This window comes from Apodemus sylvaticus, chromosome 6 (genome assembly GCF_947179515.1).
Source record: "Apodemus sylvaticus chromosome 6, mApoSyl1.1, whole genome shotgun sequence".
NCBI lineage: Eukaryota > Metazoa > Chordata > Mammalia > Rodentia > Muridae > Apodemus > Apodemus sylvaticus.
The window spans coordinates 3,725,845-3,738,417 of record NC_067477.1 but is presented as its reverse complement, the minus strand read 5'-3'; the positions used below and the strand labels follow the sequence as shown (position 1 = coordinate 3,738,417).

The window sequence follows — 12,573 nt, the reverse complement described above, 5'->3', positions numbered from 1 at the left end:
AAATGTATTTTTTTTTAAAACAATGGGCACATTGGCATTACTCCTCTTGAATACGTAACCATTAGAAGTGGTACTGGGAAAACAATTGGCAATACCTGTAATATGTCAGCCTCAGTGTGAAGTACAGTGACGTCCTTATTGGCTGACGACATTCGGGTTTCCATATTTTTGGTAAAGTTTCACTGATGTTCAAATGTCTTTCAGCTCTAATACTTTACAGGCAAAGATAGCTCCTATGCCATGAACTGGAAGTGTGCCACATCTGGAAAGAATTACAGTGGCTGAAACCTTTCACCCACGTGTCTGGGACAAGAATTCTTTCAGATTTGAAAGTTCATAGTGGCTTTATTTTTCTATGTAAAATATACTGGTTGAAAATCCTTGAATTGAAATTTTAAAATCTGAAATACTTCAAAATCTGAAACATTATAAGTGGAACAAAAAGTCTTGAATTTTTCAGATGTTGCAGATTACACATTTTGGAGTTAGGGTGTTCAGTCTATTATATTTCTGAAAAAAGTTTGTTAGACTCAGTTTGGGTACCAAAAAGGCTTATCTGAGGGACTTCCCCTCATTGAGATGCATAGAGCACTTGCGTTCTGAGGAGCAAAGGACAGGCATCATGAGGAGGTGTAAGAACGGATGTTGGGTGCTGAGCACCTGTCAGTTATATAAGCAGTGGATGAGTGTGATTTGTGCCGACTTTCTTTCCTTTCTGGTAATTGCATTCTCACTCATAGCAGATCTACTCTCATAGCATCTCTGTGGAAGGCATAATTATCCTGCAGTCAGCCAGGGTTAACTTGTAAAACAAATAAAAACCAAAGAACTGATCCCATGTACACGGCCCGAGTATGTGTATGTGTATTGATGTTGAGATCTTTTGCCTTTTCAATGCAATCTTCTGACAGATAAACATGTAAGTGCAAAAGTGAAGGACGTTGCAGCATCTGTGAACAGAAAGCTGAAGACCTTTATGGAGATCACTTTGGAAGAGGATAACCTCGAGAGGTAAATATGAAACTTACTCCAGCTGAGAACTAGGTGTGTTTGGGACTGCTCTTCTATGCAGTTTGTTGGAGCCAGGTGATTAGAAGCTGGGTATAGGATGCAGATGGTGGTCGTCTGAATGAGAATGGCCCCCATAGTTCACGTGCTTGAATGCTTGGTGCCCAGTTGGTAGACCTGTTTGGAAAGAATGAAGAGGTGTGGTCTTGTTGGATGAGGTGAGCCACTGTCTGTGAACTTTGAGCATCCAAGCCATTTCTGGTCTGCTCCTCTCTGCCTGTGCTTGTGGGTCATGTGTAAGCTCCCGGCTTCTGTTCCAGTGCCGGGCCTGCTGCTTTTAGTTCCTGCCATTCCAGACTACGACTCTCTGGAACTGAGAGCCCCCAAATTAAAAGCTTTCTTTTATAGTTGCCTTGATCATGGTACTTTCTTGAGGCAATAGATTGGTGACTAAGACAGAAGTTTCTGTTTGGGGTGCTAATGCTTTTCTCTCTCTCTCTTTTTTTTAAAAATATTTTTATTTTCTATATTCTTTGTTTACATTCCAAATGATTTCCCCTTTCCTGGATCTCCACCCCCCCCCCCCATATGTCCCATAAACCTTCTTCTCTCCATCCCTTCTCCAATCACCTCCCTCCTTTTCCTCTGTCCTTATCATGCTCGTGGATTGGCAGGATTAATATAGTTATAATGGCCATCTTGCCAAAATCGATCTATAGATTCAATGCAATCCCCATCAAAATCCCAACTCAGTTCTTCACAGAGTTAGAAAAAGCAATTCTCAAATTCATCTGGAATAACAAAAAACCCAGGATAGCTAAAACTATTCTCAACAACATAAGAAATTCTGGGGGAGTCAGTATCCCTGACTTCAAGCAATACTACAGAGCAATAGTGTTAAAAACTGCATGGTATTGGCACAGTGACAGACAAGTGGACCAATGGAATAGAATTGAAGATCCAGAAATGAATCCACACACCTATGGTCACTTGATCTTCGACAAAGGAGCTAATGCTTTTCAGAAACAAATGAAAACAAGCATTTGTAAAATTTTGCTATAGAAAAAAAAAGACCATTTACTTCAACTCATGATTTTCAAATGAGACATTGCTTTGGGTGTTTTTGCTTTATTTGAAAACCACGGGTATTTCCCAGGTATAAATGCAGGTACATCTGGAAGTGTCAAGGTTTGTTCCTAGCCCTTGGTGATATTATGGGGTGCCCACCACAGTTTGTGGCCAATTGAAAGTCTTTATTCCAGCCAGCTGGGAATATACTCAGTTATTTGGGATGCAGCCAAGCCTTTTTAAAGGCAAAAACCACATCCTGTATCTCCCTCTACAGCTTCAGGGGGAGCTCACTCCTGCACAAACAAGAAATTTGACAGACCCTAAGTAAATTAGTTGGGACATCTCAACCTTGGGTTCCTAGAATACTGTTGAGTAATTTTCCTTGTTATGTCTTCTGCAATGTCTTCGGTGCCTCAAAAATTTTATTATACAAGTCTTTCACTTCCTTAGATTTATTCCAATGATTTTTTGTTTTGTTTTTGTTATGTTTTTGAGGATATTGTGAATACATTTGTTTTTGATTTTTTTTCTTGGTATGCTTGTTGTTGATACATAGGAAAGCTGATGATTTTTGTGTATCAGTCTGTATCCCACTGCTATGCAGAATGTGTTTTTTAGCTGTAGGAGTTTTATGGTATGCTTTATAGGGTCTTTTAAATAGAGAACCATATCATCTACAAAATGGATATTTTGACTTCTTTTTTCCTATTTGTATCCCCTCTATCTCCTTCATTTGTTTTACTGCTCTAGCGAAGACTTCAAGCACTGTACTGAACAGGAATGGAGAGCTTTAACCATGCCCACTCCCATATCCCTAGGTTCCTAAGAACTTTTTTTTAAATCATGAATGGATCTTGGATTTTGTTAAAGATCTTTTCTGTATCTAATAAAATGGTCATATGCTGGAGTTTATTTATGTGGCGGATTGAATTTACTGATTTGTATATGTTGACCTATTCCTGCATCTCCAGGATGATGCTGACTTGTACATGATTTGTAATCTTTTTGATATGTTTTTGAATTAAATTTGTATTTTATTGAGAATTTTTGCTTCCATATTCATCAGAGCAATTGACCTGTAATTTTTTTTTTTTTTGATCTTTGTTTGGTTTTGGTATCAGAGTAATACTGGCTCCATAAAAAGAATTTATTTTCTTGATTTAATTTTGGTAGGTCATATATATGTTGAAGTTTACCCATTTCTCTTAGATGTTCTAGTTTAATTGAAGATAGGCTTTTAAAGTATGTCTTTAATGTCCTCTTGAATTTTCTTGGTTTCTGCTGTAATGCTTCCCTTTTCATCCGGTTTTATTAATTTGGATTTTTTTTCTCTGTTTTGCTTAATTTGGCTAAAGTTAATCTTACTACTCTAAAGAACCAACTCATTTTATTGTTTTATCTGTTTGTTTCTTCCTCCTCTTTTTTTTTTTTTTTTTTTTTTTAAGCTAGGTTTCATTCTGTAGTGCTGGTTGGCCTGGAACTCATTGTGTAGACAATGTTGGTGTTGAATTCAGAGATCCACCTGCTTCTGTCTCTCAAAGTATTGAAATTAAAGCTGAGTACCACCACTTCTGGCCTGATCTTTTGTTGTTGTTGTTGTTGTTGTTGCATCACAGCCAATTTTATTCAAATTCTCCAAAATTTGTAGCAAACATGTTAACTACTTCTAAAAATGTATGTCATCCTTTATACACAATGGTTATTGTGTCTTCCATTTATTTTCTTTTTCTGCTTTTCTTTATAATCTTTAAATAGAAGACAGAATCTTGGGTTGCCTAATTGGGAGGCTCTGATCTACTGTTCTGATTAAGTTTCTTTTCAATATTCATGGCCAGCATTTGGCTTCTAAAAGAAAGACTTTTAGTCTTTTCAATCACTTGCTGGTAGGGTGAGACTACATTGTTGCTGACTTTTTAGTTTTTTGGGGTTTTTTTGTCTTTTGGGTTTTTTTTTTTTTCCCCCGAGACAGGGTTTCTCTGTAGCCCTGGCTGTCCTGGAACTCACTCTGTAGACCAGGCAGGCCTCGAACTCAGAAATCCGCCTGCCTCTGCCTCCCAGAGTGCTGGGATTACAGGCATGCACTACCACTGCCCGGCTGTTGCTGACTTTTAATACTGTCTTTGAGTGTTGTTTGTTCTTGTTTTTCCAAGGCCTTTAGGTGCCACATTAGTTTAAAAATTTCACATTAGTGTGAAATCAGATCTATCTCTCTCTCCCATCCTCTCCCCCTCTTTTCCTATTTCCTCTCCCCTCTCCCATTTCTCTCTCCTCTCATTCATAGGTCTTAGTGTGATATAACTAACTTTCCTCTTAGGACTGCCTTCATTGTATTCTATAGATTTGGTCTGTTGTATTTTTATGTTCATTCAGTTCTAGTACTTTTAATTTCTTGGTTTCTTTCTTGACTTAATTTTCAGTCAGTAATGTATTTAGCTTCATGTACTTCCAGTAGTTTCCATAGCCATTGATATCCAGCTTTATTCCTTTGTGATCACAGAATATAAGATGTTCTTTTCATTTTCCCAAATTTGTTGAGATTTGCTTTGTGTCCTAATATGTGGTCAGTTTTAGAGAAAGTTCTATGGGCTACTCACAAGAAAGTGCATTCTTTAATGATTAGGTAAAATAAATTCTGTAAATGACTATTAAATCTATTTGATTTAAGATGTCAGCTGAGTGTGGTGGTATAGGCCTTTAGTTCTAGCATATATATATATATATATATATAGATATAGATATAGATATAGATATAGATAGATAGAGAGAGAGAGAGAGAGAGATACCATGTAGAGAGATCTAAAACAAAACGTAACAAGACAAAAAACAACAATAACAAAAAACAGTTGGGTATTGAAGTCACCCACTATCACTGTACTGGGATCAATCTGTGGTTTTTAAATACAGCAGTGCTGCTTCTGCTTCTCCTCCTCCTCCTCTTCCTCTTCCTTCTCCCTTTATCTTTTTCTTTCGTCTTACTCTTCTTCCTTTCTTCTTCTCCTCTTCTTTAATGAGAGTTGATACTCCTGTGTTTAGTGTGTATTTATAATTATAATATCCTCTTGCTTTTTCCTTTAATGAATGTGAAATATCTTTTCCTTCCTGTTTTTTTTTTTTTCAGATTAGTTTCGTCTGAAGCATATTTTGACAGTTATCAGAATAGTTCCTTCTGCTTGTTCCTTTGTTTCATTTGCTTGGGATACCTTTTTCTAGCCTTTAATCCTAAAGTAGTGTCCATCATTGATGCTGAAGTGTTTTTCTTAGAGGTATCAAAAAGATGAATCTTGTTCTCTAATCTGTTAATTTGTATCTATTTAGTAATTGGTAATGTTGATACTAAGAGTTATTATTGGACAGTGTGGTGGTGTTTTCTTAAACCTCTTTTGATTAATCATTCTGAGTTTTATATTGCATGTGCCCTCCTGGGTATGTTTAATTTTCTCCTCAGACTGAGGTATTTTCTAGTAACCTGGCTTAGTAGACTCCTTAAATCTTATTTTATCAAGGTAAGATTTTCTTTCCCTTAGATTATAGCTGATAGTTTTGCTAGGTATAGTAGTTTGCAGTTGGCACCTGTGGTTTTATAGAACATCATTCTAGGACTTCTTGCTTTTAAAGTCCCCATTAAAAAGCCAGGTGTTATTCTGGTGTGCCTGCCATTAGATGTGAGTTGGTCTTTTTCTCTTGCAGCTTCCGATGTCCTTTCTTTGTTATGTACTTAGTGTTTGGATTATTATGTAATGTGGGAGAGTTTTTTCTGATCCTATTTGGTATTCTGTATGCCTTTAACACCTAAATAGGATCTTTTTCCTTAAATTTAGTAAATTTTATTTTATGATTTTGTTGAAACTATTTTCTGTGCCTTTGACGTGGGTCTCTTTTCCTTCTATGCATATGCTTTATAGGTTTAGACTTTACAGTTTCCCAGAAGTCCTGCATGTTCTGTTCCTGGGTTTCTTAATGTAACCCTGACCATTCTCAAATTCACTCTGTAGACCAGGGTGACCTCAAACTCAAGAGATATGCCTGCCCAAGTTTCCTAAGTGCTAGGACTAAGTGTCGCCATGCCTGTCTTGAGACTAAGCATGTTTTTAATGAATAATTCATTTTATCTGTCTTCTTTTCAGCTTCTATCTTCAGTCTTCTACTTGATCAAGGCTATTGGTGAAAGTTTTCCTCTTTACTTTTTGCTTAATAGTGTGCTTCATTTTGAGTCTTACTTTGTTTAACTTTTCTTAAGTGATCCTCTTTAGTAAATTCCATTTTGTATCTTAAAAGTTTTTTTCATTATTTTATTCAACTGTTTACGCCTTCACAGCCTTCATTTAGCCATTTGTTTATTATCCTTGAATTTCTTGAACATACTTTTAATTCCTATTTTGCAATTGCTGTCTTAAGCATTATATAAGTTGCTTTTCTCAGGGAACATTACAAGGAATGTGCCAAAATCTGGAGATGTTTTGCTTATTCCAGTTGCCTGTGCTTTTTGAATGGGACCTTGACATCTGGGGTTCGGTTTCTTTACTAAATTTTGTTCATCATTATATCAACTTGTCAAGTTGTGGATCAGCTAAATGCTGTTTGGTATTCAGTCTTAAGGCCACTGTGTGTTGATGTGGGAATGGAGTATGAGAACCGGTCCTGGCTTACCTTGGTATAGGTACATCTTCTGCACCTAGGAGTAAACCTTTTTTTTTTTTTTTTTTTTTGAGGAATAAACCTTCTATTGGTTTAGATTCTTACAGTTGATCTTCAGGACTCTATGGGTTCTTGAGTTGGTTTTTTGATTACCAGAATCTGGGACCACAGTGGTAGTTTGGCTCTCAGGGGCAGAGTGCAGGACTTTATACTCTTCTAAGATAGGTGGCTTGGAGGCCAGTCTTGCGGGGTCAGGGGCACAAAATTCTATATGATCTCAGTGCATCTTAGTAGATAGGGTGGCTGGTTGACTCTGGGCATCACTACCTCGAATTCTGGTCAAATTCCTCACTGTGCCAGATGGATGGTTTGGCTGAGTTATGTGGACAAGTGGAATGGATTTGGAAGACCTACCTGAATTCTTGTTCAGTTTTCACGTGGTACTGTGTGTCATGCTTAGTACGATGGTTTGACAGGCAAGTAGGCAGACAAAATGCAATGTCTATTTAGAGTGTTAGTCATGGGCTAGGGAGATGGCTCCATGCTTATATCCATCTTGGTTCTCAGATGGAACAAAATGAATATATTAGAAACGTTTTCATTAGAGTGGCTTATTGGATGTGGTCTGAGTAGTCCTGAAATGACTGTCTCACTAGTTGTTTAGTCTACAAGGCTGGATGATTTGGGAAAACCAATCTGGTGCTGGCATCTTGGAAGTTTCTTAGACAGCAGCTGGTCTTTTGTCTGTTGGAATCCTAAAGAAGTGGGACTTAATACTGGCAGTATAGATGAACTTATCATTAAGAGTGAGGGCATGCAACTAAAAAAGTCTACTTCTTCCATGTCCTTTTAAAGTGTAGGCTGTCTCCAGAAGGTGTGACCTCCCTTTTAGGTGGATCTTCCTGCTTCAAATAATCTGACTAAGCAGCTTGGGTTTTAGATCATCATTCCAGTTTGAGGTCAAGTTGACAACCAAGAGCCATGTTAGCATTAAGAGCTGGCTGGTTGTTCTTTCAGGGGTCAGTCATTGATGGCCATCACCTGCATGGCTCTTACAACTGCCTTGTAATTCCAGTCCCAAGGAATCTAACACCCTCATCTAGGCTCTGCAAGCACTACTTGCATGTTATGCTAAAATTTGTGCAGCCAAAACACCCATACACATAAAATTAAAAATGAAGCGAAAAAAGCATCTTCAGCTCAGATTTTAATCAGGTCGATTGTTTTCTTTAGTTGAGTTGAAGGGATTTTTGTATATTTTTAGTACCACCTTTTTATTATATATGGTTTACAACTATTTTCATCTAGTTGGTGGTTTGTCTTTATTCTTTTGTTTGACATTGATATCTCCCAACCCCTACCCTCAGTTGACCCTAGGTCCATTTTGGAAGAACAGAAAATTTTAGTTTTAACAAAATCCAACACTGACTTGTATTTAGAAAATTATCTCCATACTTTTAAATGTCAGAACATAGTCCAAGAAAGAAGTCATGTGAGAATTCTGAGTGCTTGTGAGAAAAACTCCCAAGAAAACCAAGACAGGAGTCTTATGACCTCAGTTTCTTTAACTTGTTCTTGAAATGTGTTGTTTGTGCTTCTCCCAAGAGTAGCAGATAGGAGTGAGTTTACTTCACATTACTCATTATTTCTTGCTAATGTTACTCAATTAAACGTTTAAACTATCCTTTATATGCCTCTATGGGAAAACATGTTCTTGCCACATGTGGCTTGTCCTTGTACAGCAATGGAACGTCACAGAACCTTGCACTTTGTAAATGGGTGTGTTTAAGTCTGCAGTGGCACCCTGAATTTTTTATATAGGAGATGTCCAACCATGTTTCTTATATTGGAAAGGACCCCTGAAAGAGAGAGGAGAGACTGCCTCAGTGTTCCCATCACTGGGCCTGGGTATTCAGGCCTGAAGCTGGAGTCAGAGGCGTGGTGACCATAGTAGCTGAGTATGGTGGTGAAGGTGGATGATAGTTTTCATTTTCCTTCTTTTCTTGTGTGCAGTAGAGTCAGGACTGAATGCTGGGAAGGACAAGCCACATTTTGTGCTCTGTGTGCTATGGACTTAATGAGAGTAGAATTCAGAAAAGGATAGTACTAAGAAAAGTATTCTCCAGCTGGAAGCTGCCAGGTGAGCAGGTGTTAGTAAGCCTGTGCCTGGATGTGATTACCAGGGTCCCAGGGTATGGGCTCTGTATCAGGTACTGAGCCTGTTCACCTTTACTGCTGAGAAATTGTTGTGATCTGTGTAGGACACAGGCTGTTTTCAAGTGTGTCTGCTGCAGACCATATCTAAACTCTGCTCATTCTAGGGGAACTGAATCTGTGTCTTGTCTTTTTTTTTCAGATTCCTGTATGAGTCATCAATGAGAACTTTGGGAGAATTTCTGAATTCATGACAAAACTACCGTCTCTGGGTGTGTAGAAATAGAGAAAAAGCCTCATGAAAGTGAAATGTGTGAATATCTTCCTTGCTTTTTTTTCCGTCTGACTAAGCCTGGAGTCCTGAGTCTGTAAGATCACAGCCAGGTCTGTCAGAACCCAAAGAGGGAGACCAGTACAGCACTGTGCTCCACCATACACACTGTGCCTTTAACCAGCTTGCAGAAATGGAGAGTGGTGAAAAATCATGTGAGAGAAAGAATGGCAAGCAACTCACCACTCTTCTCCAGAAGAGTTGGCAAAACTTATGGGAACTGCGGCATGGGCAGCTCTTAGGTTCCTTGGCCTAGGACTTATCCATTATTTATTATTTGTTGTGAAATTCTCCTGGAACAGATTTCCCCATGCAACAGCAGGGCTATCATTAGCCCACACAGAACCTTTCTTCAAATGACGAAACGAATCACTTCATCAAAATATTTTACTGCTCTCTGTTGAACAGTTGTAATAAATACACTGATATGAAGTATCTGCTCACTCCATTGCACTTGGACTCAGCTCAACTCTTACATCTGAGCTGTAACTTTTACATTTTAGCCTTACTCTAAAGGTAGTAGCCTCCTTCTACAAAAGGCATTCTCAGTTCAGAGAAGACTCCTCGTTTGAATGTTGCTGTGTACCATGCACAGTCAAGGACAGAGCAGGCGTTAAGAAAAACCAAACCAAAACAAAAACCCAAAAGCCAACAAAAGTGGAAGTGACTTGAGGAAGGCCTGGGCCAGGAGTGAGTTGCCACCTAGAAATGATTGTTGAAGTGAAGTGTTACTCAGTGGATTCACATGCTCAGTTGCCTCTGTTTTCCCTCTGTAGTCAATGGCAGAGGCACAGGTCTTTTCCTGTACTGATTATTGAAGAGTAGGCAGGGAACTCAAGAGTTAAAGGATTGCCCTCGTCCTGTATAAATGATGGGTTAATGATATGAGAGTAAAAGGATCTTGTTTAAAAGTGACATAATATGCAACCATGCATAGGCAATGACAAGTTCATGTCCTTCATTTAAAAATGCTAGGAGGAGTCATGGCACCAGCACCGTGGTAGAAGAATCTTCTGGGCCACAGGGCAGTACTAGGCTTCTATATCCTATGTTACCCCCACAGCACCCTTTCCCCAGCAAAGATTGTGTCAAGTAGGTTTGAGTGGCCTGAACTCAGGGTAGAGAGCTCAGGGATGACTGACTACATTGGTAATCAGCAGGTGGGACAAAGGCTGAAGATTTGACATCACACAGGATTAGACAGTTGTAGAAGTTGAACCAGTTTGTCTTACAGACAGCTATAATGACAAATGCAACAGGGCTATGAGGGAAGTTAGCAAACTAACAGAACATTGCCTTTAATGATGTAGCTATAGATGTAACATGCTGCTGGGCAGATCACTAGCATAGTGAGAAGAATTTACATCATGACATAGCATGCCTTGCAACTTACTGAAGACTCGGAATAGGAACTAAACTGTTAGTTGCATTTTTGACAGCATGACCAGATCAACAGTAAGGGAGAGAGTCTCTAGGAAGTTGGCTTTGAGATTATTGAGACGAGAAGAACTGCTACCACAAGAACACCGAGCCTTCAGTGCTGATGAGCTTTGGAGAAGACTCCACGTCTCTTCCGGATGGAGTGCACATACACAGAAGACCTGGCAGTGGAACAGATTGCAAGCTGTTTGCTTTTTTTTTTTTGGACTTGTTTGTGGCCAAGTAAACAAGAAGGCATTGATATCCTCCAACTCTTAGGACTTTTAAAAATAATTGTGATTGGGTTGCTTTAGCTCTCTTATTTTTATGAGGTGGTTGTATTTAAAAAGAAGGAAGATGTAGTAAGATGTCTGGTTCCTGAAAGTTAGGTATCAGATGATTTCAAAATTATAGCTAAATTTTTTAAATGCTTTGCTTTTACATTGATGGGTGAGGCCTACAATATTGTTCATTTTAATAGACAAAAAGGAACATCAGCAATATCTTGTTGTAGTCTGAAGTTTCAAAAACTGTTGAATGCTAATCCCCAGACATTGCCTTTACCTTCAGTCTGAACACTCTTATGAATTGGCCATTGTTACCCTTGTTAGAAGTACTAAGATTAGGTTTTAAAAACAATTTTTCCTGTGTACTTGCTTATGGATGGCACAGTTTGGATAGGTAGTGTTGTTATACCTTGGTCAAAATATTTCAGCTAAATATTAAGAATGGATTAGAATCATTAGGCTTATTTTTCTTGCTATTAATATTGTTACTAGAGATATTACATAAAGATTGGGCTGGTAAGGTTAACTTTTAAAAATATCCCTGCTAAAGACAAGACCTGACCTGAGAAGTTAGTTATTTCTTTTCTTTTTTTTTTCAGTACATCAAATACAATGTGTGATATAGGTATTTTCTTTTGGGCATTAAAACAAACAAAAACAAACAAACAAAAAAAAAAAAAACCTAAAGACCAAAAAAAAAAAAAAAACCCCAAACAAACAAGTAAAAACAACAACAGCAATGAAACAAATGTAAAAATGTAGAACTCGCAGCATATTGTGTTTAGTGTCAACTAATACAAGTTATTAAGCTTGTGACTACAAAGCATTTGATAATATATATATGAAAATCTCTAGACACTTGTGTTTTTGAACCACAACCTAGCTTAATGCTGTTGCTTACCTGTTGGAGAACATCCAAATTTTATTACATTCTGAGCCTTTATGCCCAAGATTTAGAATGAATGGAATTATTCAACATTCCCTCTATTTTTGGAAAGATAGAAGTATAAGTTTTAATGCAGATATCACTGTGACCTCCTACTGACAGGTCTGGTTTATGCATCATTTTCAGGCACTTAGGGAGGAGCTCACAGGTTGATACCTTTGTAATGAGAGACATGGGAAATGCGCTTGCCTTTCTATGTTAAATATCCTAGCACCAATACTTAACATATTTAGATTGTCAGAGTAATTGATTGCTCCAGAAATGTTTGCATTAGACTTTAAAGCAGTACAGAAGGTATATTTTCTTCTCTCACTGGACTTTTAAGGGAAATTTGATTCTTCATTTTATATAAAAGTGTATAAAATTTTTGTCGATAAAAGTATTTCATAAGTTTTGTAAATACTTTATAACATTATGTTTTTATTTGAAAATGTAAAGTACAAAATAAAGTGGACTTCAGCAATCCTAACTGAGTGCCAAGAATACTATTTAAAGGCAGGATGGTTGATGAATACATTTATAGAATTTAATGGTGACGTAGTGAAATGGTTTAGCAGTATGTCTTTAGGAGTTGTTTTTTGCTATATTCCCATAGCAGAATAATAAGTTTTCTCCTTGGCCCATGACTTAGCTAGTCTTGTGTTCTTGGCCACTTTAGCAGTGTCGTGTATGGGTTCCATCTCATAAAGAGAGCTTTAAGTGGTTGGTTGTCCCCATAGCAT

At 37.8% G+C, this 12,573-nt stretch overlaps 1 protein-coding gene across 6 annotated transcripts in view; it reads left to right on the top strand.

Annotated features, from left to right (window-relative positions):
• The window catches only part of Ncapg2 (non-SMC condensin II complex subunit G2), a 56,976-nt gene extending 44,656 nt beyond the window's left edge, over window positions 1–12,320 (top strand). For 5 of the 6 annotated variants that reach the window (XM_052184835.1, XM_052184834.1, XM_052184832.1 and 2 more), the window contains exons 27-28: window positions 912–1,011; window positions 9,071–12,320. In XM_052184835.1, the coding sequence (XP_052040795.1) occupies window positions 912–1,011; window positions 9,071–9,122 (152 nt within the window). In that variant the 3' untranslated portion in view covers window positions 9,123–12,320. The remainder of the gene's footprint in view (window positions 1–911; window positions 1,012–9,070) is intronic. The other variant, XM_052184838.1, reaches the window with a different exon arrangement.
• The last annotated feature ends 253 nt before the right edge of the window (window positions 12,321–12,573 follow it).